The sequence below is a fragment of the Octopus sinensis genome, linkage group LG7 (assembly GCF_006345805.1).
Source record: "Octopus sinensis linkage group LG7, ASM634580v1, whole genome shotgun sequence".
Classification (NCBI taxonomy): Eukaryota; Metazoa; Mollusca; class Cephalopoda; order Octopoda; family Octopodidae; genus Octopus; species Octopus sinensis.
This window is the reverse complement of record NC_043003.1, coordinates 97,348,381-97,373,035: the sequence shown is the minus strand read 5'-3', so window position 1 is coordinate 97,373,035 and position 24,655 is coordinate 97,348,381. Positions and strand designations below refer to the sequence as shown.

General features: G+C 37.3%; 1 protein-coding gene across 3 annotated transcripts; it reads left to right on the top strand.

Moving 5' to 3' along the window:
• The first annotated feature begins 18,526 nt into the window (after positions 1-18,526).
• On the top strand, positions 18,527-24,375 carry LOC115214075 (zinc finger protein 62 homolog). Of its 3 annotated transcripts, none has more exons than XM_036504982.1 (2): positions 18,527-18,883; positions 21,607-24,375. In XM_036504982.1, the coding sequence occupies exon 2, from the start codon at positions 21,960-21,962 to the stop codon at positions 24,294-24,296; it is 2,337 nt and encodes a 778-aa protein (XP_036360875.1). In that variant the 5' UTR covers positions 18,527-18,883; positions 21,607-21,959; the 3' UTR covers positions 24,297-24,375. The 3 variants fall into 3 exon arrangements, with proteins under 3 accessions (XP_036360875.1, XP_029638980.1, XP_036360874.1); XM_029783120.2 differs by lacking the exon at positions 18,527-18,883 and adding an exon at positions 19,453-19,604; XM_036504981.1 differs by lacking the exon at positions 18,527-18,883 and adding an exon at positions 20,513-20,530.
• The last annotated feature ends 280 nt before the right edge of the window (positions 24,376-24,655 follow it).

Sequence of the window (24,655 nt, the reverse complement as noted above, 5' to 3'; positions counted from 1 at the left end):
AAGGCAAAGTCGACCTCGGCGGAATTTGAACTCAGAACGTAACGGCAGACGAAATACCTATTTCTTTATTACCCACAAGGGGCTAAACATAGAGGAGACAAACATGGACAGACATAGGTATTAAGTCGATTACATCGACCCCAGTGCGGAACTGGTACTTAATTTATCGACCCCGAAAGGATGAAAGGCAAAGTCGACCTCGGTGGAATTTGAACTCAGAACGTAGCAGCAGACGAAATACCTATTTCTTTATTACCCACAAGGGGCCAAACATAGAAGGGACAAACAAGGACAGACATAGGTATTAAGTCGATTACATCGACCCCAATGCGTAACTGGTACTTAATTTATCGACCCCGAAAGGATGAAAGGTAAAGTCGACCTCGGCGGAATTTGAACTCACAACGTAGCGGCAGACGAAATACCGCTAAGCATTTCGCCTGGCGTGCTAACGTTTCTGCCAGCTCGTGGTTGAAGAAACTTTTACCGATTTTCGCCTCGGGACCGTTCCCATTTTGGATCGGACTTGCTTATAGCTCTGTCGTCGCTTTTCGACGGAAAACTACGAGTGGGTGCTGAAAAATTCCTGTCTTTAAGGATTACGTGAAAGGCCCAGACTTCCGAGTTCTTAGAAAAACCCAATATTCTAAAATATTATACCTAAAATAATTAAATTAAACATAACATATTAACACAACACACAATGTAATTATTTATAAAATGTAATTAAAAAAATAAGGACTTAGAAAAACTGAAGTATCACTGCAATAAGTGAGTGAATCTGAGAGGGGAAATATATTGAATAAAATCATAATTAATTGATCCTCCTGTATTTTCTTTTACGCAAAGCCAAAGAACTTTTCTGCACCCACTCAGAGAGTCATTTTCCATCTTATATCTTAAAGTGACCAGTTTCTAAACATCGACAGTCTGAAATTCCTGGCAGAAAGATATCAGCTGAACTTTTGACGACTTGAAGGCAGAATGCAACATTGCAAAACATATCATCGAGTTTACTTGAGCTTTTGTATCTCTACAGAGTTGTCTTCTTTGAACTGTTCAAACTGCTTCAAATTGTTGTAAGGCTGTGGACTTAATTTTTCTAAGCTGTGTATACTCTTTTACTCTTTTACTTGTTTCAGTCATTTGACTGCGGCCATGCTGGAGCACCGCCTTTAGTCGAGCAAATCGACCCCGGGACTTATTCTTTATAAGCCCAGTACTTATTCTATCGGTCTCTTTTGCCGAACCGCTAAGTGACGGGGACGTAAACACACCACCATCGGTTGTCAAGCAATGCTAGGGGGACAAACACAGACACACATACATATATATATACATATATACGACAGGCTTCTTTCAGTTTCCGTCTACCAAATCCACTCACAAGCATTGGTCGGCCCGGGCTATAGCAGAAGACACTTGCCCAAGATGCCACGCAGTGGGACTAAACCCGGAACCATGTGGTTGGTAAGCAAGCTACTTACCACACAGCCACTCCTGCGCCTATGTCTTTTTTTTTGTTACTTGTTTCAGTCATTAGACTGCAGCCATGCTGCAATACCATCTTGAAGAAATTCTAGTGGAATTTATCAACCCCAGTACTTAATTTTTAAAAGCCTCGTACTTATTCTATCGGCTACTATTGCCGAACTGCTAAATTACGGGGGACATAACTACACCAATACCGGTTGTCAAGCGATGGTGTAGGGAAAGACACAGACGCACACACACATACATACATGCGCGCGCGCACACACACACACACATACATACACACACACATACACGACGGGCTTTCCGTTTCTGTCTACCAAATCCACTCACAATGCTTTGGTCGGCCTGAAGCTATAGTTATAGTAGAAGGCACTTGCCCAAGATGCTACGCAATGGGACTGAACCCCAGACCATGTAGTTGGGAAGCAGGCTTCCTTTTGGGGTCGATAAATTAAGTACCAGTTACGCACTGGCGTCGATGTAATCGACTTAATCTGTTTGTCTGTCCTTGTTTGTCCCCTCTGTGTTTAGCCCCTTGTGGGTAGTAAAGAAACAAATTATAATAATAATAATAATAATAATAATAATAATAATAATAATTATTATTATTATTATTATTATTGCTATTATTATTATTATTATTATTATTATTATTATTATTATTATCATATGCGTTTTTAAGGTGTCGAGCTGGCAGAATCGATAGCACGCCAAACAAAATGCTTAGCGGCATTTCGTCCGTCTTCGCGTTCAGAGTTCAAATTCCGCCGAGGTCGACTTTGCCTTTCATCCTTTCGGGGTCAATAAAATAAGTACCAGTTAAGCACTGGGATCGATGTAATCGACTTATCCCCTCCCCCAGAATTGCTGGCCTTGTGCCAAAATTTAAAATCATTATTATATTTGTTTTTGTTTTCATATTAAGATTGGAGAAATCGACCTTGTTTGTAAAATTTTTGTAACCGAGCTTGCACCTACTAAGCAAATTTTGTTACCTACTTACGTATTCTTAGTAGTTATTGTAACTTCACGATTACGCTGAAAACTGACTTTGAATATGAAGGACTTCACCGAACCTCATAGTTTTCGTAGCCGATACTTTCTTATGCTAATACAGAATGCTGGTGGCGTCACTGGTTCCAGCCGTGAGCATCTCATTTTTTAGCGTAATGTGACTTCAGGAAGATTTGGTTGTAACTTCTATGAAAAAGACACACAGGCGCAGGAGTGGCTGTGTGGTAAGTAGCTTGCTAACCAACCACATGGTTCCGGGTTCAGTCCCACTGCGTGACATCTTGGGCAAGTGTCTTCTGCTATAGCCCCGGGCCGACCAATGCCTTGTGAGTGGATTTGGTAGACGGAAACTGAAAGAAGCCCGTCGTATTTATGTATATCTCTTATTATAAAAGGCAGATTTTATCTGCCTCCCTTTGGGAGTTATACAAATCTACAATATAGGATTTCTTCAATTACAATTTACCTAGCATTTTTAAGAGTACAATGCATCGCGTCATGCCAGGTCCAGTTTTTTAAATTTAAACTCCAATTAAGCAAAATTTACAGAAAACTCACATTCTGGTGTGTGTGTCAAATGCTTTTCTTAGTCTGGTTTACACCACACGCAAACGCACACACACAGTGGGCAACGAATAAAATGAAAGTAATTCCCTTACTGTAGTGAGTGATTCTTTCACTCTGCCTCCCACTTCCTCTTTCCACACATAGACACGCAAATATATAAATAAAATTGTAAGCTAACGTGCGTGTGTGTGTGTGTGTGTGTGTGTGCGTGCGCGTGTGTGTGTGTGTGAGGGTGCGCGTGTGTGAGTGTGCGTGTGCGTGAGTGTGTGACAGGAAAGTTTTTTACGACGAATATAACACCTATATCCAAGTAGCAGAAAGATACGACAGTAAGGTGTGATTTGAGGGAGATTTGGCTGCTATTTCTACCATGTTACCAGGTCTAGCTACCATGTAGAGGTCCCCCTCATTGGCTCATATATATATATATACATACATAAGACAGTAAGGTGTGATTTGAGGGAGATTTGGCTGCTGTTTCTACCAGGTCTGTTAGGCCTTCTCATGTAAACTCAAGCTTTCTCATGCCTTGAACATAGGACCAAAGCAGAGAATGTATTCTTTTATTCTTCTGCTTTTTTCCAGCCATTGGTCTGTGGCCATGCTGGGGCAATGCCTTGAAGAATTGTAGTTTAATGAATCAACTCCAGTTTTATTTTTGTAAGCATTGTACTTATTCTATCTGTTTCCTTTGTCAAACCACTAGGTGACAGGGATGTAAACAAACCAACATTCGTTGTCAAGCAGTGGTGGAGGACAATCACAAGCACAGACACGCACACACACACACATACATGCATACACATATACACACATACATACATACATACATATATATATATATATATGTGTGTATATATATATATTGCAGCGTGGAAGGTGTTTGTAAGCCATTTAAGAAACACAAAAACCGTTACATTCACTTCAACATTTAAATTTAATTTGCCAAAATATTTTCGTCGCTTTCAGACCGCGACCTGTTCACTGACAAAAATATCGTGCTAACAGGTCGCGGTCTCAAAGCGACGAAAATATTTTGACAAATTAAATTTAAATGTTGAAGTGAATCTAACGGTTTTTTGTGTGTTTCTTAAATGGCTTACAAACACCTTCAACGCTGCAACTGTTTTCGTTCCAGCACACGATCTCAGATCAAGTCACTTGCTATGCAAGTACATCTCTGTAACTATATATATATTTATTATTATATATATGTATATTGGTAAAAACAGTAAGATAAAAAGAAAGAAAGAGACCTCAATATTATGTAAATAGAGGAAATCTTTATATATAAAAGTGAGGTTGTGTGTCTGTCTCCTACGATTTACATTCCTAACTACTCCACATTTTGCGGTGCAGTTTAACCAAAACCGGGTATCTTATAGTCGTGATTCATATCGAGACCGTCTGGGTATTAGCGCGCGTCTACGATGAGTCTACGATTTAAATAAAAATTTACCATCAATTTTTCCCATTTTTAATCCATTTTTGACATATATAAGGGAAGTAACTCTCTAAAATTTATTATTAAATCTCAGAACGTAAAAAGCTACAGTAACACCCCTCCCCCTTTGTGGTTAGCCATATTGAGATGGCTATTATACTTTACATCTCTAAAAATGCTTATTTAATTATTTCCCTTACAAACCCGAGCAACGCCGGGCGATACTGCTAGTATATATATATATGTATGTGTGTGTGTGTGTGTTTGTCCCCCTAGCATTGCTTGACACCCGATGCTGGTGTGTTTACGTCCCCGTCACTTAGCGGTTCGGCAAAAGAGGGACCGATAGAATAAGTACTGGGCTTACAAAGAATAAGTCCCGGGGTCGAGTTGCTCGACTAAAGGCGGTGCTCCAGCATGGCCGCAGTTAAATGACTGAAACAAGTAAACGAGTAAAGAGAAAAGAGTAATACAGCGCCTAGCGCTGCATATATGTTGCTAAAGATGCTGTGCTAAATGGCGTTATTATAACAGCATGAATAAAACTAATAAATAGCATGCTAGGCTATTTTCCAACAGTTAATACGAACACAAATGAACACCAATATTGTCAAACGGTTAACCAATTTTGAGACTTGTTACGTCCTCAACTGTTTCCTAATTTTAGATGACGACGTACATTATGATATTACGCACTGTGATCTGAAGTTAGGTTGTAATTACAGGCGATAGGCGACGAGCTGGCAGAATCGTTAGCACGCCGGGCGAAATACTTAGCGGTATTCGTCTGCCGTTACGTTGTGAGTTCAAATTCCGCCGAGGTCGACTTTACCTTTCATCCTTTCGGGGTCGATAAATTAAGTACCAGTTACGCACTGGGGTCGATGTAATCGACTTATTACCTGTGTCTGTCCTTGTTTGTCCCCTCTAAGTTTGGCGCCTTGCGAATAATAAAGAAGTACCGGATACATTTCAAAAAAGTGTTTTTTTTTATATATGGTGGGTTAGGGTTAGGGTTAGGATTAGGGTTAGGGTTTCTGTTAGGGTTAGGGTTTGTGTTAGGGTTGGGTTAGGGGTGGGAGAAAAGGTTTCTATTATCTTCAGAAATGTAAACAAAGTCACGTGTGTACATATACCGAAGCATCGCCACATACCTTAACCCTAACCCTAACACAAACCCTAACCTTAACCCCCCATATAAAAAAAACAACACTTTTTATTTGTATCTGGTACTTATACCGTAACATCTCCTAATTACATAAAGATCTAATATCATAAAGTTACTAAACATTAATTCTGTCAACCATTAATTCTGTCAAAAAGCATCAATGCGAAATAGGACAAAAAATTCTATATCTAGGGTGATGCTCCAAGCTTTGGTTCTTTCTTGCATATTTTTTCAAGATTGCATTTAACGTCATCTGTGTTTTCTTTAGTTTTATCTCCCGAAGCAGTTTACTACAGCAAGATATTATATCCATAACGACAAGTCTGCTTTGTACTGCTCTTCTAGTCAGTGATATTTTTAGCAAACTGGTCCAGTATAAAGAATCCATTCTGGTATTACTATCTCTACAGTTGGCTCTCTGAACTTCCCTAAATCTTCTTTATTGATATTTTATTTTCATCTTTCATTGGTTAACTCAACGATGTTATTGATAGCTGCTGTTGTTGTTATATATATATATGTATTGAGTATTAAAGGAAGTAGTGAGTACTTAGTATGAAAGATTAAGAAAATGAGAGAGACTGAAACAACGTGTTAACGATACAAGATACTTTATTCGACTGCCGTTGTTGTACAAGTTAATTGTTTTGGCGGGAAACAAAGTGAAAGTCCTTTTATCAAGGGAGACAATGGGCGACGTTGATTGTTCATGTTTGTTGTGATGATTATATAACATCTTCCTTTTTTTTTATTATTTATATCATCTGTATCTACAGGGAATAATTATTCGTCGTCCACTTTTTGTCGTTTTATTATTTTGTAGTGTTGAATTCTGTAGTTGTGCTGTTTTTGTTTTTTCATGCGTGTTTGTTGACTTTGGAAATATATTTTCATAATCTAATTCTTCTGTTATGCGAACGTGTTCGTTTGTTTTAAGAATATGTTGTCTATTTCGTTTGACTGTATTTCCTTCCTCTGTTATTACTAAGTATGAACGAGGTTGCTCTAGTTTTTTAATTATTTTGCCCCTTCTAAACCAATTGTTGTTAAACTTAATTCTAACCGTGTCGTGTGGTTTTAACTCTGGGAGTTCTGTTGTAATGTTTGATTTCTTCTTTTCGTGATGCCTGATACCAATTTTGTCGTGTAGTATGTTTGGGAGATTTGTTCGCAATGTTCTATTCATTATTTGATTTGCAGGGGATGGTGCACCATTTTGTAATTTAGTCGTGCGTAATGCTAAGAGCGCTAACTGAGGTTCTTCGTCACTTTTGAATGCCTTTTTTAGCGTCTTTTTTATTGTCTGTATATTCCTCTCAACCATGCCATTCGCTTGATGATAATGCGGGCTTGTCTTCGTGTGATGAAAATGCCAATTTTTTGCAAATTTTTTGAATTCAGCCGAATTGAATTCTGGACCGTTGTCACTTACAACTGTTTGCGGAATTCCGAATTTAGCAAAAGTTTCTTTTAATTTTTTGATTACGGTTTTTGACTGGCAATCATTTATTTCGTGTAGATCAAAAAATCTTGTTGTATAGTCAATAATTGTGACATACGAATTTCCAGACAGGTGAAATACGTCTGTACCCACTTTGGTCCATGGTGTAGTAGGTATTTCATGATTTATTAGTGGTTCGGCTGCTTGTTGATTTTTGTAGTCAATGTAGTATGAGCATGTGTTAATCATGTCTTTGATTTGAGCGTTAATGCCGGGCCAGTATATACATTCCTTCGCTCTCTCTATGCATTTTTCGATACCCATGTGTCCGGTATGTATTTCCTGTAGAGCTTCTCTACGTAATGACTTAGGTACAATTATTCTTGAACCTTTTAGAACAAGACCATTGACGATTGATATTTCATCACGAACGGATACGAATGGTTTGATGTTTATTGGTATTTTGTCTTTTGGGGGCCATTCTGTTCTTGTATATGTGACGAGTGTCTGCAGTGGCTTCTTTATACTCTTTTAATTTAGTGTCGGTTATGGGGTAATTTTTTATTACTGCATGAATGTGCGATTTCATATCTTCGTCTGATACTTCTGGAGTATTTTGCTCAAGGTATGCACGTGATAGGGTATCTGCAACAATTGATTCTTTACCAGGTATGTGGTTTAGGTCAAAATCATATCTTTGTAATGTTAGTAGAAATCTTTGGATTCTGGGGGGGCATTTAGTGATCGATTTTTTGAATATTTGCTTCAACGGTTTATGGTCATTTTCGATTCTGAAATGAGTTCCGTATATAAACTGATGAAATTTCTTGCATGCGAAAACTATACTGAGAGCTTCGCTCTCTATCGGACAGTAGTTTTGTTCCGCTTGAGTTGTTGCACGAGATGCAAACGAAACAGGTAGCCATCTTTCGTTGTGTTTCTGCTCAAGTATCGCTCCGAGCCCATGCTTACTAGCATCTGTAGTTATTTTTATTGGTAGATCTGGATCATAAAATTGTAGCACTGGTTTTCTGGTAATCATTTCTTTTAGCTTTTTTATTGCTTCGATTTGTGGTTTGTCGAATGACCATAACGTGTCACTCTGTAGAAGCTGGCGCAATGGTGCTGTGACTTCGGAGTAATTAGATAAAAATTTACATAGGTAATTTGTCATACCTAGGAATCTTTGTAATTCTTTTTTACTTGTTGGCAGTGTCATGTGAATGATTGCTTGTACTTTGGTTGGATCTTGTTTTATCCCTTCGCTGGTTAATATATGCCCAAGGTACTTGATTTGTGATTCATAGAAGATACACTTTGATTTATTTAACTTTAATCCGTGCTTTCGGATTCGATCGAAAACTTGTTGTAGTCTATTTGTGTGTTCTTCTAAAGTGTTGGACCAGATTATGATGTCATCCTGTGAATTTCTTGCTCCTTCTATGCCCTCTATTATTTTTGAAATTTCTTTTTGGAAAACTTCACTGGCGCTGTGAATTCCAAAGGGTAGTCGTGTGAAGCGATACCTTCCAAAAGGTGTGTTGAACGTTAAAAGATGGGAGCTTTCTTCGTCAACTGGAATTTGCCAGTATCCATTAGATGCATCGAGTTTTGAAAAATATTTAGGGTTATGCATTTGTGCAAAAATGTCCTCCGCTGTAGGGAGTTTGAAATGTTGCCTTTTTATGGCTTTGTTTAGATTCTTGGGGTCTAAACAGAGTCGGAGTTTTCCGTTGGCTTTTTCAACGATGACTAGGGAATTTACCCAGTCTGTAGGTTCACTAACAGGTTTTATGATATCTAATTCTGTCATTCTTTTTAATTCTTTGTTGAGTTTTTCTTTTATAGAAAAAGGAACCGATCTTGGTGGATGAATTACAGGAGTTATTTGTGGATCCACTGTGATATGATGTGTTATTGACAAAGTGCCGATTTCTCCGAAACAGTCTTCATATTTTTCTAATATGTCGTTTGTGTTCGACGAATTTATTTTTGAAATTCTCTGAATCAGGTTCAGATCTTTAGCTGTCTTTGCATCTATAACTGCGTGCGAGTTTGTTTTTGCAACAATGAATTTTATTTGCTTTGATAATTCTTTGTATTTAATGACTGCTGTGCATTTTCCTAGCACTTTTATAGCTGTGTTATTATAAGCTGATAATCGAGTTGAAGTTTTTTGCAGTTGTGGTTTTGGAATTATATTTCTATATTCTCTGAATGGCAGTACGGTTACGTCTGCTCCTGTATCTATTTTGAATGTTACATTCGAGTTGTTCACTTTTAGTTCGACCGTCCAAATGTCTTTTGGAGTCTTGAACTTTTCGATTTTGTGCACGCGGGAATTATTTGCAGTGATCATTTCGAGTGCATGTGTATCGTCATCTGATTCATCGTCGGTATGTATCTCTACTTTATGTACAAATTTCTTGATTTGCACATTTTTGCATAGTGTCCTTGTTTCTTGCATTTTTCACATGTCTTGTGAAATGCTGGGCATTTATTTCTTTTGTGATTATAACCACAATAGTGACAGTTAGTGACGTAGTGTTGACTTGGCGCTTGAAACTTCGCGGGCTTTCTGTCACTTCCGCCTTGTTCGTTTTGATGTCTGGATTGCATATGGCGGTTATTTGAGTTTTGGCGCCTTTTCTGTCGTGTTGACTATACCCTCGAGATTTCGTTATCTCTTGTTTCGGATGTGGCATTTAGCATCCTTGATTGGAGTCGTGTTTGCTCTGCACTCTGACCTGCTTGAATTGTTTTTTGTAGGTCTAAATTTGGTTCTCTCAATAATCTTTCTCTTAATCTCATGTCTCTGATTCCACATATCAGAATATCTTTGGTGAGACTGTCTGTGAGGTTGCCGAATTCGCATTGTTGTGCCTTTTGGCGCAACTCTACTACGTACTCATCGAATTTTTGATGTTCCGCTTGTCCACATGTGAAGAATTTGTGTCTTAGGAAAGTTATGTTTTTCCTGGGTTCACAATATGCATCGAATTTTTCGATTACTGTCTGAAGGTTCATTTCTTCGTCGGGTGAATCGAAATCCAGTGTGGAATGGATATCTCGGCCTTTAGAACCGATGCAAGTTAAAAACATTGAAGTTTTTACTTTGTCTGGCTTCATGTCACTTTCTGTTGCTATCAAAAAGAGATTCAATTCTTTTTTCCACTTTTTCCATGCTGCGGCTAGATTTTCCTGATTAAAGTCTAGGTCTTTTGGATGCGGTAAATTTTCCATTTCGTCTTTGAAGTATGATTTCAACTTCTTTTTTCCTTTGGTTTCTGTATTTTGGGTTCTTTTAGTATTCTGACACCATGTTGTTGTTATATATATATGTATTGAGTATTAAAGGAAGTAGTGAGTACTTAGTATGAAAGATTAAGAAAATGAGAGAGACTGAAACAACGTGTTAACGATACAAGATACTTTATTCGACTGCCGTTGTTGTACAAGTTAATTGTTTTGGCGGGAAACAAAGTGAAAGTCCTTTTATCAAGGGAGACAATGGGCGACGTTGATTGTTCATGTTTGTTGTGATGATTATATAACAGCTGCTAGTGCAATTCGTTCATAAATTCCAATGTCATTGCATACTTTTAACCATAGCTTATTCCACACCCTGTTCTCGGTTACTTCATCCCTGGTTATTTTGATATTGATATGACCTTGAATTCTCTGGTTTGCCGGAGAGGGATAAGGATGGGACCAATTTTTCTATCGAGTCTTGGAATGTTCGAGAAAGGGTTATAAATCAATTGCCTAGATCTAATAACAGCTTAGAGGAATTGCACAACGCAATATTCTTTATCGTGTCAACACCCACTGTATTTGGAAATTGCGACACCGAAAAAGGATGAGGCTATTGCGTTAAAGAAAAAGAAACTTTCAAAGAGAAATTCTAGTACGGCAAAAAAAAACAAAAAAACTGCAATTAAGAGAATCATGGCGTTATTAGATAAATATATTCCTGAAAACAAGATAAATTTCTTGAAAAGAATAGCTTACAACATTCACACTTTTTGATTTATTTGTGAAACTACAATAATTTTTTAAATCTTGAAATATTTTTTTAATATTGTTAATCTGTTTTCGTTTTTTAAACAAAGATAAACTTGTAAATTTTAAACTCTGTTGCTTCTTTTATTCCTTTTTAAAAATTATTTATTACCTACTACTCCCTTGTTTAGAGTTAATAAATGTGTACATTTACAATTAGCTTTAATAATCAACTGTTGCAAATAAACAAAAAGTACACCTGTAAAAAGATAAATTAAATTTCAAAATAGCACAGGGATACAATTGTCCAAGGATGCATTTGTCTAGGGACGCAAATGTCCAAGGACGCAATTGTCTAGGGACGCAATTGTCTGGTACGCAGGTGTTCGGGTTGCAAATGTCCAGTACGCAACTGTACTAGAACCATGTTCGAGTATGTGTGGCAAAATAGGTCCAGTTAAAGATTTAATCGCACCCCCAAGCCTCTGTTGCCTCTAACTCAGAAATTAAGGCAGAGATTTTAAAAGCGAACACACAATTCGCAGCGGAAGCGCATTCATCAACTGTTGTACAATGAAACATTGGTTGATAAGAAGCATTCACAGTTGTTACGTGGAATGGGAGAATTATTGGAAAATAATTCTCAGGTAGAGTCATATAAAGAAATTATTCTTGCCTCATTTGACATCCAGCATACATACTATTCCGGCATCTGTACGATGCCATAGCATAGTGGATCAATTGGTCGAGTTAGTGGATGGCATTGCAGATTTTATAAGGAATGTTTCCCAGGTTTTACTAAAGAATCACATATATCGTTGTATAATACATTTTGTGTGTTCATTAGTATAAGTAACAAAAGAAACCACCTTTAAAATATCATTGGTACTTCATTCCTTCGTAAAGTGGCGCAGTGGATCAAAACAAGAAATATTACAAGTTCTGTCAGTTGTTGTTCATCCATCGTTTTGATAATTCAGTTTGGATTATCATTGGTTACATAGACTCTGCTCAATTCTCCTCTGGACGGCAGGATATGCAAACTCGCTTCAATGAAAACTCTCTCCCCTCTGACACGTAAATAATTTATCGCACCAATTTACAGTGAAAAAGAGGCTCCAGGACACACAAAATTAATTGTTTGAAATTTACTACGTGCAACGTGCGTTGGACCTTCGATCCAATTCCCGCACAACACTCAACTAATCACAACACAGGACTCAATAAATGTCCAATAACTCATATGATAGGTGTTTTAACCAATCACAACAAATTAGCGTGGCGAGCCTGTATAAATCAAATTTAATGCGATAATACAAATTTGTCCTTGCTACATAGACATTTCTCTTCCTTTGTTTCGTCTATCTCCTGTGCACTTGCATCTTTTGTAAAATGGCTGGGTAAAAAAATTCGAGCATTCACTGACAGAATAGAAATGCCTCGTTTTTCAATCCGTCCACCTTCTCGTTCCAGGAACCCGGCAAGAAGACTCTGGCCTTGTTCGGATGGAAGAGCACATGCATTATTTAAGTACCATTTCAAATTTGGTATAAGCTCTCCTCACTGTAACCAACCGTATTCCTTTGTAGCGTACACTCTAGTGAAATTCCTCTCCACTTTATTATATATACATACATCCGAACGTAGCAGATAACAGCTAACCTTTGGCCGCTATTTGGACCCCGTTGTGTCCACCAATCTGATTGGTGGTATTGGCGCAATTTGTCTCTTACTCTATCGCGCTAACATGCAACCTCCAAATAAATCACGTGAGACAGTCTGTTCTCAACCCCAGTTTGAGTCGACTGCTCCCTATAAAAACTCAAATTCTCGTCTCAAAGTCTTTGGTTCTAGACCTTCTGAGGTCTAGCCGCTGACCACACGACACGGCCAGTTCCAGTGACAACGCTACACAACACCCGACCAACAGCATTACAGCAACCTCCATCTTCGTCGCCACCATCATGTCTCTCACCAACGTCGTCAACAACATCTACGTACACAGCACCAGCAACACTGCACAGGTTCTAACATTGCGCTGTTCGTGAATTACTTCACCATGGTTAACAGCAAACATACAACCCACACGGATACATGCAAATATATCAATAAATCTTTCATAAGCATTCTACGCTGATGCATCGCTCTCTTTTCCAACTGGCACATTTTATGTTTTATTTCAGCCTTCTGATATGAGTCGTTATTAGATGGTCACTCTACGTATCAACTTGACCATGTATACCTTTAAGCCTGCTTTTCCCCCTTCTTCTGTCTGGCAGAAAACAGCTAAACGAGGATTATTTGCGACTGCATCGCCTGATGCCTTTTCTTTCAGTTGTTTGTTTTATGTTACTGACTAGTTTTCAAAAGCTCATTTTCTGATTAATACTAGGACCAAAAGTAGCATTAGGCTGCATAGTTTTCTCAAAGCTTTCCGGCCACCTATGAGTGTTACCTTGCAAGCAGTTAATAATTCATCGATAACCACATACAAGGTAAACCCATGGCTCTAGATTTGATCTCGTGCATAGATTTCAAGTGGATTTTAATCAGCAATTATCTTTCTTATTCAATTGTTGTCGGTGATTTTCCCTCATTTGGTCAAGTGGTTGATGTATAAAAGACACACACATAAAACAAAACAAAACAAAAAAACAGCAAAACGCGCGCGCATGCACACACACACATACACACAAATGACAACAAAAACAAACTAATTTATAGCATAGTTAAATTACTGATTTTGCAGTATTGGCACAGAGAATGATCTTGTCAGCCCTGTTTTTTTTTTTTCCTTTTGTTTCTTCTATCATTGATCATTACCATTCTAGCCTTCGCATATTCTTGGATACTACTGAACACGGTAATGGATCATATTCTTACCAAAGGCGGCGAGATAGCAGAATCGTAACAGCGTCGGACAAAATGCTTAGAGGTATTTCTTCCGGACTTACGTTATGAGTTCAAATTTCGCCGGGATAGGCTTTGCTTTTCATCCTTTCGGGGTCGATAAAATAAAGTACTAGTCGTGAACCGGAATCAGTGTAACTGACTTGTCCCTCCCAAACCAAGCTGCTGGCTTTGAGTCAAAACTACAAAAGATTATTATATATAATCTTCCAGTATCAGCTCACCTTCGTCGATTCGCTTATAGCAAAATGAAGGCCGTTGAAGACGAATTCAGTCACACGTTTCAACTTGATATAATTCGGCCATCTAGCTATGAAAGGACTTCTCCATTACATATGCATGGCACCCAAGAAAACTACTGGCGATTGATGCACATATGGTGATTATAGGATGTTAAACTCTAGAACAGTATCAGACAAATGTTCTATTTCATACATTCACGATTTTGCATCTTCTTTGCAGTATTTTCGCAGTATTTTCCAAGATAAAACTAATTCGGACTTATAACCAAATCCATGTCGAACCTTGTGATACTCATTTGACAGCCAGAACTACACCCTTTGGACTATAGAATTTTTGAGAGTGCCTTTCGGTCTCTGAGATACAGCCAATTATTTTCAGTGATTCGTTGAGGAAGTTGCTAGTACTTTAGACTTTGCTTTCGCTTATAATGATGAGTTATTTCTTGCAGTCCTCCCGTATCAGAACATAAAGATCAGCGGGTTTTTATTACTTGACTATCACATTATAGTGTTACAATTAATCCTACTAAACGTCTTTTAGGTGACCAACATCTAGCATTCTTAGGAAACGTTACTGATAAAGATGGAACCCAACCCAAGCACAATAAAATGGAAGCTATTTTACAATTTCCGACACCTACATACCTTCGGAAATTGCGAGAATTTCTAAGCCTGATTATTTTACATTGGCGCATCACTCCGTACTGCACTGAGATAACATATCCTCTCATGGAGTTGTTATGTAACCGAAAAAAGTAAAGTAAAAAAAAACTTCGCTGACGAAGGTAGTATGACACACCCGATATTTTCTATCACAAAGCGTTCTAGACGCATTCTTATTTCTCTTATTGATCAGTTATTTAGTAGCTACTCACGTTCTTGGATAACGAACATGTCACCTTCTAGGTGATGCATCTATCGCAGGTCCAAGAGAGGCTACTGTTGTCAAAGTGCTGCTAACTTGATAGGGCGGCAAGCTGGCAGAATCGTTAGAACACCGGGCAAAATGCGTAGCGGCATTTCGTCCGACTTTATCTTCTGAATTCAAATTCTACACAGATTGACTTTGTCTTTCATTCCTTTCGGGATCGATAAAATAAGTACCAGTTGAGCACTGAAGTCGATGCAATCCACTTATCCCCTCCTCCGAACAAGCTGGCCTGGGGTCAAAAATTGAAACTAATATTCTCTAACTTGAAAGTGGCGAGCTGGCAGAATCGTTACCGTGCCTGAAATATTGCTTTGCAACATTTCGTCCGCCTTAACGTTTTGAGTTCAAATTCCGCCGAGGTTGACTTTGCCTTTCATCCTTTCAGGGTCGATAAAATAAGTACCATGAGACTACTGGAGTCAATGTAATCAAATTAACCCCTCTACCTAAATTGCTGGCCGTGAGCAAAAATTTGAAACTAATGTTCTCTAACTTGTGGGATATGAACTCGTGAAAAATTTCTGCTATACGCAAACAAATTAGTGGAGACGAGAATACATTTATCAAAGGTTTATTACATTACGTACATCAGGGCTTAAGTCGCCAGTTATTTCTGTTTAGTTCACTCAGATTCGTTCCACATTCACTGTTGACATTCTTTTGTTTTTCTTCCCCTACCGGAAAACCCTTTTTTGTTTTGCTGCTGACCAACTTCCTAGCTAACCCGCAGCGAAGTTTCTGTCTACAGTTCGTCTGTCACCAATTCTGCCCTACATTGGTATGATTAGTATTTCTCCTCAAAGTTTCTGTGATAGGAAAATATTCAGATACTGTTGGTCACATAGTACAGCTATTCACTTATGGTATCTTATCAAGAATTCTTTACCTAATTTCATGAAGTTATAATTTTCGCTACTGATTACGCACTTGATATACTTATTTCTTTATTTACTGCTCATTAAGTATTATGTAAGTGATAGCATGCAGTACTCAACGACCTTGTGGACAGTATCCTGTTAGTGCTGCTACTGACGTGTAAGTTACGTCCTGTCTGTGTGCAGCCCTATGTGGCTAATAAAGAAACAATAGTTGTTAAAGAAATATATCTTTCTAGTCTTCTTGGTCAAACTACGAATTTCTTCATGTATCCGGTTTAGTATCCCAAATGTTAGTTTTAGCTCTGGCACTGCGAAGACATTGTTGGATATCGTTTATTTAATGCTAACTATGACTTTTTCACCATCTGAAGTCTGCTGAAGTATGCTTTATATTCAATACTAATGCATACAATATTTTCATAGCACTGGAGATGGGGGTGGTAGACAGGCCACTACTATCCGCATCCCTCGTCTGATTTACAGTCTGACCTGCTTTGACTTCCACCTATTCTGACCTAACACCATTCCTCTTTCCTGCGACAATTTTGTGTTCAGTTCTGCCTGTGTCTTGGCGTCATATTACACAAATGCAGTTCTTATCCATTCAGTTGTTGACAGTTTCTTAATAGCATCGACTGTAGCAGTTGGGAGCTTAGCTAGAAATAGCGAATATCCATGTCTGAGGGATAGAGTCAAACCAATACAACCAGGAGATTTAGGTGGCGCTATTATGCTTCCTCAAGGACAGTATGAATGCATGCATGTATGTCTTCTTTTTCATTCATTGAAATTTTTTAGAGCGCAGGAGCTGGCTTTTGATAAAGAAACAAATTATGTTTATACCAAGATAGTTTGAAGTTTATGAGATGTTGTTGGATCTGATAGTCTTCGCTGCGTTTCTTGGAGTAAACTGGATAGCATGTGTTGCAATCTCGTCGTCCAATGTTTTGGGCGTTGTGACATCGTCTTAGCCTGCTTGTTAGTCCACTGCTATCGTCTGCTGCCTTGTGGCTGAAGTGCATTGAATATATAATGATGCTTAAGGCGACGAGTTGGCGGAATCGTTAGCACGCTGGGCAAAATGTTTAGCGCCATTTCATCCGCCTTTACGTTTTGAGTTCAAATTCTGCCGATGCCAACTTTGCCTTTAATCCTTTCGTAGTTGATAAAATAAGTGCCAGTAGAACATGTGGGTTAATGTGATCGGTTTACCCCTCCACTAAAATTTCTGGCCTTGTACCAAAATTTGAAGCACGCCAAGGAAGAAATTGTTATTAGATCCGATTCCTCAAGTAATCTCTTAATGCTTTGATGACGTTGGTAATATTTGAGCGAATCGCGATCGTATTATTTTTTCTTGCATGGAATGTAGTGAGCAGGGTTTGATTTCTATGTTTTGTAATTGTTAAACATTCTTGCTACAGGCATTGTAGTTCTCTATCAAAGCAATGTTTTCGTCCATGCCCACGAGGTTTGCTCATGCTATGGCACTTTGGTATGTCTGTCTAGAATTCCATTGTTTTTTGAAACATGCATGCTGCAGGAATATTTATCACTTGCAATTCTTGGAAATCAAACCCGGAAATCAAAACTTTGAAATCAAACACAATCGCTATTCGCCCAAGTATTAACAACGTCATAAATAAACCTGACCATTCAAGAATTCTTATGGAACCGGATGTAACAGCAATTTCGTCTTTGGTGCACTTGCCGAGTAGTATCTAAAAGATCGGAAAGGGCCGTTTGGAAAGCTTCCACGACGATGGGAAGACGATTTGGTCCAGAATAGAAAAGAAGGGCGCAATCAAAAAAGAATGGGCAACACATTATGACCAGTGATGTATAACATCCAATAAGCCAGGTCGATGATGCAATCTCACACACACACACACCACACACACACACACACCACACACACACACACACACACACACACCACACACACACACACTGTCGTACTTACGTAGAATCATTCAACCAATAAGAACACTAATCAACGGCATCTACGAAAATTAGTTTAAAAGTACAAATGTAAGTAGGTATTATACGAGAGTGAGGCTGGTGTTCTTGTATATATTTGATCAATATTAAGAAATATTTGTCGTTGTTGGATCATTGTAGTCATATAAATGATGAAGCTGGAGATATTTCTCCAGTTCCATACAATTATAATAGTGAATGAAGATACTAAACGTAGAGTGTAATTGCCAAGTACTGAATAGTGTATAAAAATAAGATGGGTTTCGTGAAGTAACGAAACGAAAAATTTACTTTCATTTTAAAAGCATGTGTATTACGATGGAAGAAAATTAAAAAAATAAAAGATCCGCAATACTTTCATTAAAAAAAAATATGTTTATTACGAGAAAAAAACAACAAACAAAAGCAGATAAATTGGAAGTATTTCATTAAAACATTAAGAGATCTTTGATGATTAAGGGATAACATACACTTGAAAAAGATGCAATTTCCTGACTCGCTTTATTTCGTCTCGCTTCAATCTAAAGGAAATGACTGAAATATATTGTCTTCAGTACAACACATTCTTAAAAATTTTCTTTTCATGAGATTCCACAAATATCCAATATTCTGTGTATGACTCTCATCATCTAGGTCATCGTATTTCTTATTCTATCTAACAACCAAATGTTCAAAAATGCTACCGCCTATTTTATCAATACAATTGTCCGCACACCACAACGGATAGTGTGTTCCTGAGTTAAATTATGTCTACAAAACACCTACTACTTGCGCATTCCTTTGTATCCCGACTATTTTTCCTTTTAGAAGTACGTTCTTTAAAGCAATGAATACACCCATCTCGGCAAAACTGAGTGCAATTCATTGCTTAGTTTTTCCAGTTGTTAACATGCATCTTGTAGCAGTAGTATTACCCACAAGGGGCCAAACATAGAGGGGAAAAACAAGGACAGACATAGGTATTAAGTCGATTACATCGACCCCAGTGCGTAACTGTTGCTTAATTTATCGACCCCGAAAGGATAAAAGGCAAAGTCGACCTCGGCGGAATTTGAACTCACAACATAACGCCCGGCGTGCTAACGCTTCTGCCAGTTCGCCACCTACTTGTAGCAGTAGTACCCTTCAATTTTATATCTTTACTCGAGCTATAAATGAATATCATTAATTTTAAGAAATTTATATTCTATTTGTTCAAGAATGAACTTGATCTTATGTTCGCCACTACAGCAGTAATTACAAGTACATGTAATTCCCAAATTTTCTGTATCACCGATTAATCGTAACGAGTTGATCTCTTTATTTCTCTTATTTACGTTGTGATGCACCTGAGCACTATATACAATAATTTCATTATTATTATTATTATATTATTTTCCATAATGACACCTCTGAAGGTACTTCTCAAACTCAAGCATTTTACTCACGGAAGTAAAAAAATTTCGTTTCCGCATTTCAAGTAACCCATTTTATTTTTATACATTCCACGTTCCTTCAAAATACGCCGTAATTCTGCACATTTTCCAAGCCGTAAGTGTTTTTGTCAGTTCTTATTGAGAATGATCTATTATTTTTCCAGACTTAAAAATCTTTCTTCTGGTTTGCTCCATGAGATATCTTAATTATTTATTTTAACAGAATGTCAGATACTACATTAACGATACTTGTTAAGTTCTTAATTGTTGAAAGTTTGTTGTTTTCCCGTGAAAACCATCAAATGTTTGTCATTTTGAACTCCACCTTTCAAATTGTTTCTTTTCTTTCTAGAAGTTAGGACAGGGAATTATGTCACATCATTAGGACTGTTTCCTAGAAACGACATTTCTATGCATAATCCCGGCAGGATTTTTCCTTAAAATTAAAAATTACAGTTTCTGGTGTTTTTTCCTTTATAGACACGTTTTTAACTACTGATTTCTAATTGAAATAACAGTGTTGATTGTATACTGTGAGCGTATGAGGTGCTTAAATGACATTATTATAAAAAAAATATTGTTCAATTAAGAAAACTGTATAGCTAACTTACTTCCATATCACATATGATGTGATGGTTAAATAAAATCTTTATGACAAATCAGTAATATTCCAGGGTTTTATTAAAAATAAAGACATTTCCAAACATTCAATAAAATTAACATTTGATAGTTTTGTGCGGGATGGGGGAAGAGATTTTGTGAACTGTTGTTCTGTTTGAAGCATAAATAAGTGTTATATAATGGGATGTAAATTATGGACACAGTGAAATTAACAAATATTAGTACATCTGTGTGTGTGTGTAGCCACGTAACCATGTTTACGAACTGATATGTGAGTTGCAATAGAGTCCGTTGTCAATTTTATTTTGCTCTTTATTTGTTTAAGCATCAAACCAATAAATACAATAAAAACATTTCACTGCTTGCAGTCTGCTACTAGCTGGAGATTGTTTTCAAAATTGGCATGGAGAGTTGTTACAGGTTAGTTTAAGTTAAGACTGCTGGCCGCATACATTTGATGAATTAATAGGAGTGGGAATTCGAGGAAAAAAAAAAAGGTGTGGTGATATCACATGAAAAAAATTTAATTATAAGATAATTTTGGTAAAAAAAAAGAAGAAAAAAAAGAATTATTTAAATGTTTCTAAATGATTTTCATCACAAAATTTACAATATAAATAAATTACAATAACTAACAAAAATGTCGATCGCTGTTTAATTCTGTTTTTTTTACTAAAGTAATAAAATTCATCTCTTCAAACACTTATGTTGGTAGTGTTTTTTTTTTTTGTGAGAATAGGAAGCGGTCTAAAGATTTTGCTGCTTTGCGGCAATCATAGCTACTAGTTTTGGCAATGCATACTCAAAAATTCTGCAGCCGAGTAATTAAAAGGTTACTTAAGAACTCCCACGTCGAAGGTGATATCGAATAGTGTTAACAGGGTTAGAAATTATCATTTTAACGTTTACTTTTCGATGAGGCAGATTTTCTAGGGCTTGATATGCTTTCTGTCGCCGGAAATATTTTTCCCCTGGCCAGACATGTTTTCTTGGACGATCAGAAACAAAAGACTATCACTCAGTATCAGGACACACATTCTTTCCCATCAACTCTTGTAAGGAGGTTCATTCCTATGATGAAGAGAATGGGAGTAATTGTGCAGCCAGTTACAATTTACTTCACGTTGTCTTACCACGAAGTTGTAAACTGGGCTGTTTTTAAAATGAAACTGGATGTCTCAAAAGTAACTGGTTATCATTCCATTGATGTGCAGAGAGATATGAGTGCAGCGTAGGGTTGCATGTATGAGGTTTTGTGCTGTATGCATTGGCCAGATCTAACTAGATCTCTGTCAGGTTGCCTTTTCTTCTAGTCTTTCTCAGGTAACATGATTGAGAACTCTGGTTTGCAGCAGACAACCAAAAAAAGGCCTGGGAAAAAGCTATGTGGTCGTTTCACTCTCTTCTTGTCATCTTAACTTTCAATTGCTTAGAACAAGTCCTTTCTCTTAAGTAACTTTAGTATTAAAACTTGAATTTTCACATATCTGTTGCAGGGAATCTGATGACTTTGCGATGAGAATTTATCACCCACAACATATGAAGCTGTAAGATTTCAAAGAATGAAGAATGACATTATCAAGAGCAATTCCTCTGAATTGAGATTAAATACAAAAATTTGAACAGATGGAAGTATTTTTACTGGGTAATTATGTGTAAAAATTACAGCAGGAAACTATTATGATACACTAATGTGTAATGTTTCTTCTAACTGGATATTTTTTGAGAACTGAAGCAAGATTAACTCTTGGAAATGTTATCTTTATATCTGAAATATTGTCAGACTTTGACTGTTGAGGAAAATCTTTATAACAAATAAAGAAATAGTTCCTATAAATTATATAAAATCATGGAAACAGCTGTACTTTTACAAGATACTATGGAGGAAAAGCTGTTTGAGAATCAAGTTGAAGATGAAAATAATGGTGCTGCTCACCAGAAACAGGAAGATACAGAGAATAAATTATATCCTTGTAGTGTTTGTGGAAAATCTTTCAAAGCAAGAAATCATTTAATTCAACATAAAGTAATGCACAGAAGTTCAAAACGTTATCATTGTGAAATTTGTGACAAAAACTTTACTACAAATAGATCTTTATCTTATCACCGACGTATTCACACGGGTGAAAGACCATACCACTGTGATATTTGTGGTAAAGCTTTCGCTCAGAGCGGACATTTGTCAAATCATAAACGAATACATACTGGAGAAAAGCCGTACAAGTGTGAAGTCTGTGGTAAATCCTTTTCTGTAAATAGCGATTTAACTTGTCACAAGCGTGTTCATACAGGAGAGAGACCATATCACTGCGATATATGTGGTAAATCTTTCTCTCAGAGTGGTTATTTATCAACTCACCTACGTATTCATGCAGGGGAGAAACCATATCACTGTGATATTTGTGGTAAAACGTTTTCCGGTAACAGTGATTTATCACGCCACAAACGTGTTCACACGGGAGAGAAACCATATCGCTGTGATATCTGTGGTAAAGCAGTGTCTCGCAGTAGTATTTTATCTAGCCATAAGCGTATTCACTTTAGAGAGAAACCATATCAATGTAATGACTGTGGTAAAACATTTTCTAATAACGGTCATTTTTTGAGTCACAAATGTAATAACAGAGATGCGAAACCATATAGTTGTCAAACCTGTTGTAAAACCTTTTCTTGTTGTAGTAGTTTATCTAAGCACAAACGTACTCATACAGATCTGAAGCCATACTTTTGTGATATCTGTGGTAAAGCATTTTCTCAACGTAATAATTTATCGATCCACAAATACATTCACACTGGGGAGAAACCCTACAACTGTGAAACCTGTGGCAAAACATTTTCTGGAAGTAGCAGTTTGTCTCGCCACCAACGTATTCATACAGGTGAAAGACCATACCATTGTGATATTTGCAGTAGGACATTTTCTTGTAGCAGTCATTTATCTAAACATATTCGCATCCACACTGGCGAAAAGCCATACCACTGCGATATCTGTGATAAAGCCTTTTCTGGAAGCAGTGATTTATCACGTCACCAGCGCATTCATACAGGTGAAAAGCCATACCATTGCGATGTTTGTGGCAAAACATTTTCGTGTAGTAGTCATTTATCTAATCATATTCATATTCATACCGGAGACAGACCATATCAGTGTGATATTTGTGGTAGGTCTTTCTCTCTAAGCGGAAATTTATCAAAGCACATTCGTATTCACACAGGAGAAAAACCATATCACTGTGATATTTGTGGTAAAACGTTTTCCGGTAACAGTGATTTATCACGCCACAAACGTGTTCACACGGGAGAGAAACCATATCGCTGTGATATCTGTGGTAAAGCAGTGTCTCGCAGTAGTATTTTATCTAGCCATAAGCGTATTCACTTTAGAGAGAAACCATATCAATGTAATGACTGTGGTAAAACATTTTCTAATAACGGTCATTTTTTGAGTCACAAATGTAATAACAGAGATGCGAAACCATATAGTTGTCAAACCTGTTGTAAAACCTTTTCTTGTTGTAGTAGTTTATCTAAGCACAAACGTACTCATACAGATCTGAAGCCATACTTTTGTGATATCTGTGGTAAAGCATTTTCTCAACGTAATAATTTATCGATCCACAAATACATTCACACTGGGGAGAAACCCTACAACTGTGAAACCTGTGGCAAAACATTTTCTGGAAGTAGCAGTTTGTCTCGCCACCAACGTATTCATACAGGTGAAAGACCATACCATTGTGATATTTGCAGTAGGACATTTTCTTGTAGCAGTCATTTATCTAAACATATTCGCATCCACACTGGCGAAAAGCCATACCACTGCGATATCTGTGATAAAGCCTTTTCTGGAAGCAGTGATTTATCACGTCACCAGCGCATTCATACAGGTGAAAAGCCATACCATTGCGATGTTTGTGGCAAAACATTTTCGTGTAGTAGTCATTTATCTAATCATATTCATATTCATACCGGAGACAGACCATATCAGTGTGATATTTGTGGTAGGTCTTTCTCTCTAAGCGGAAATTTATCAAAGCACATTCGTATTCACACAGGAGAAAAACCATATCAGTGTAATATTTGTACTGAAACATTTTCTCATTCCAGCCAGTTGGCTAAGCATAAAGTTGTACATACAGTGATCAAACCATGTCCAAATGAAAGTACTTTTGATGCTGTGTCATAAAATAAGTTATCATGGTTAGTTTTTATATTGAGATATTTTGTTGTAAAACATTGTTGGAAAATAGATTTATTGCTCTATAAATATATATATTGTTTATTCATTTTTGATTCCCGATTTTCTATGCTTGCATGGCTTAGATGAATATATATATAATTGAAGAATTGTTTTACATCTGGATGCCCTTCCTATCACTCACTTATCTTTACCATTTTTCAAGTTTGGGATCAGTTATCTCTATACATATAAACGGCAAAATGTTTGTGTGTGTGTCCTTTATACAAATCCACAGTTTTTCAGTTAGAGAGCTCGCACTTTCTATGGTCATTCAAAACCGTCCAAGGGTGGTCGTGCACGTCTTT

Bases quoted from the DNA above. Each gene is read 5' to 3' on its own strand.
- LOC115214075 (XM_036504982.1), top strand. From the start codon at position 21,960: ATGGAAACAGCTGTACTTTTACAAGATACTATGGAGGAAAAGCTGTTT.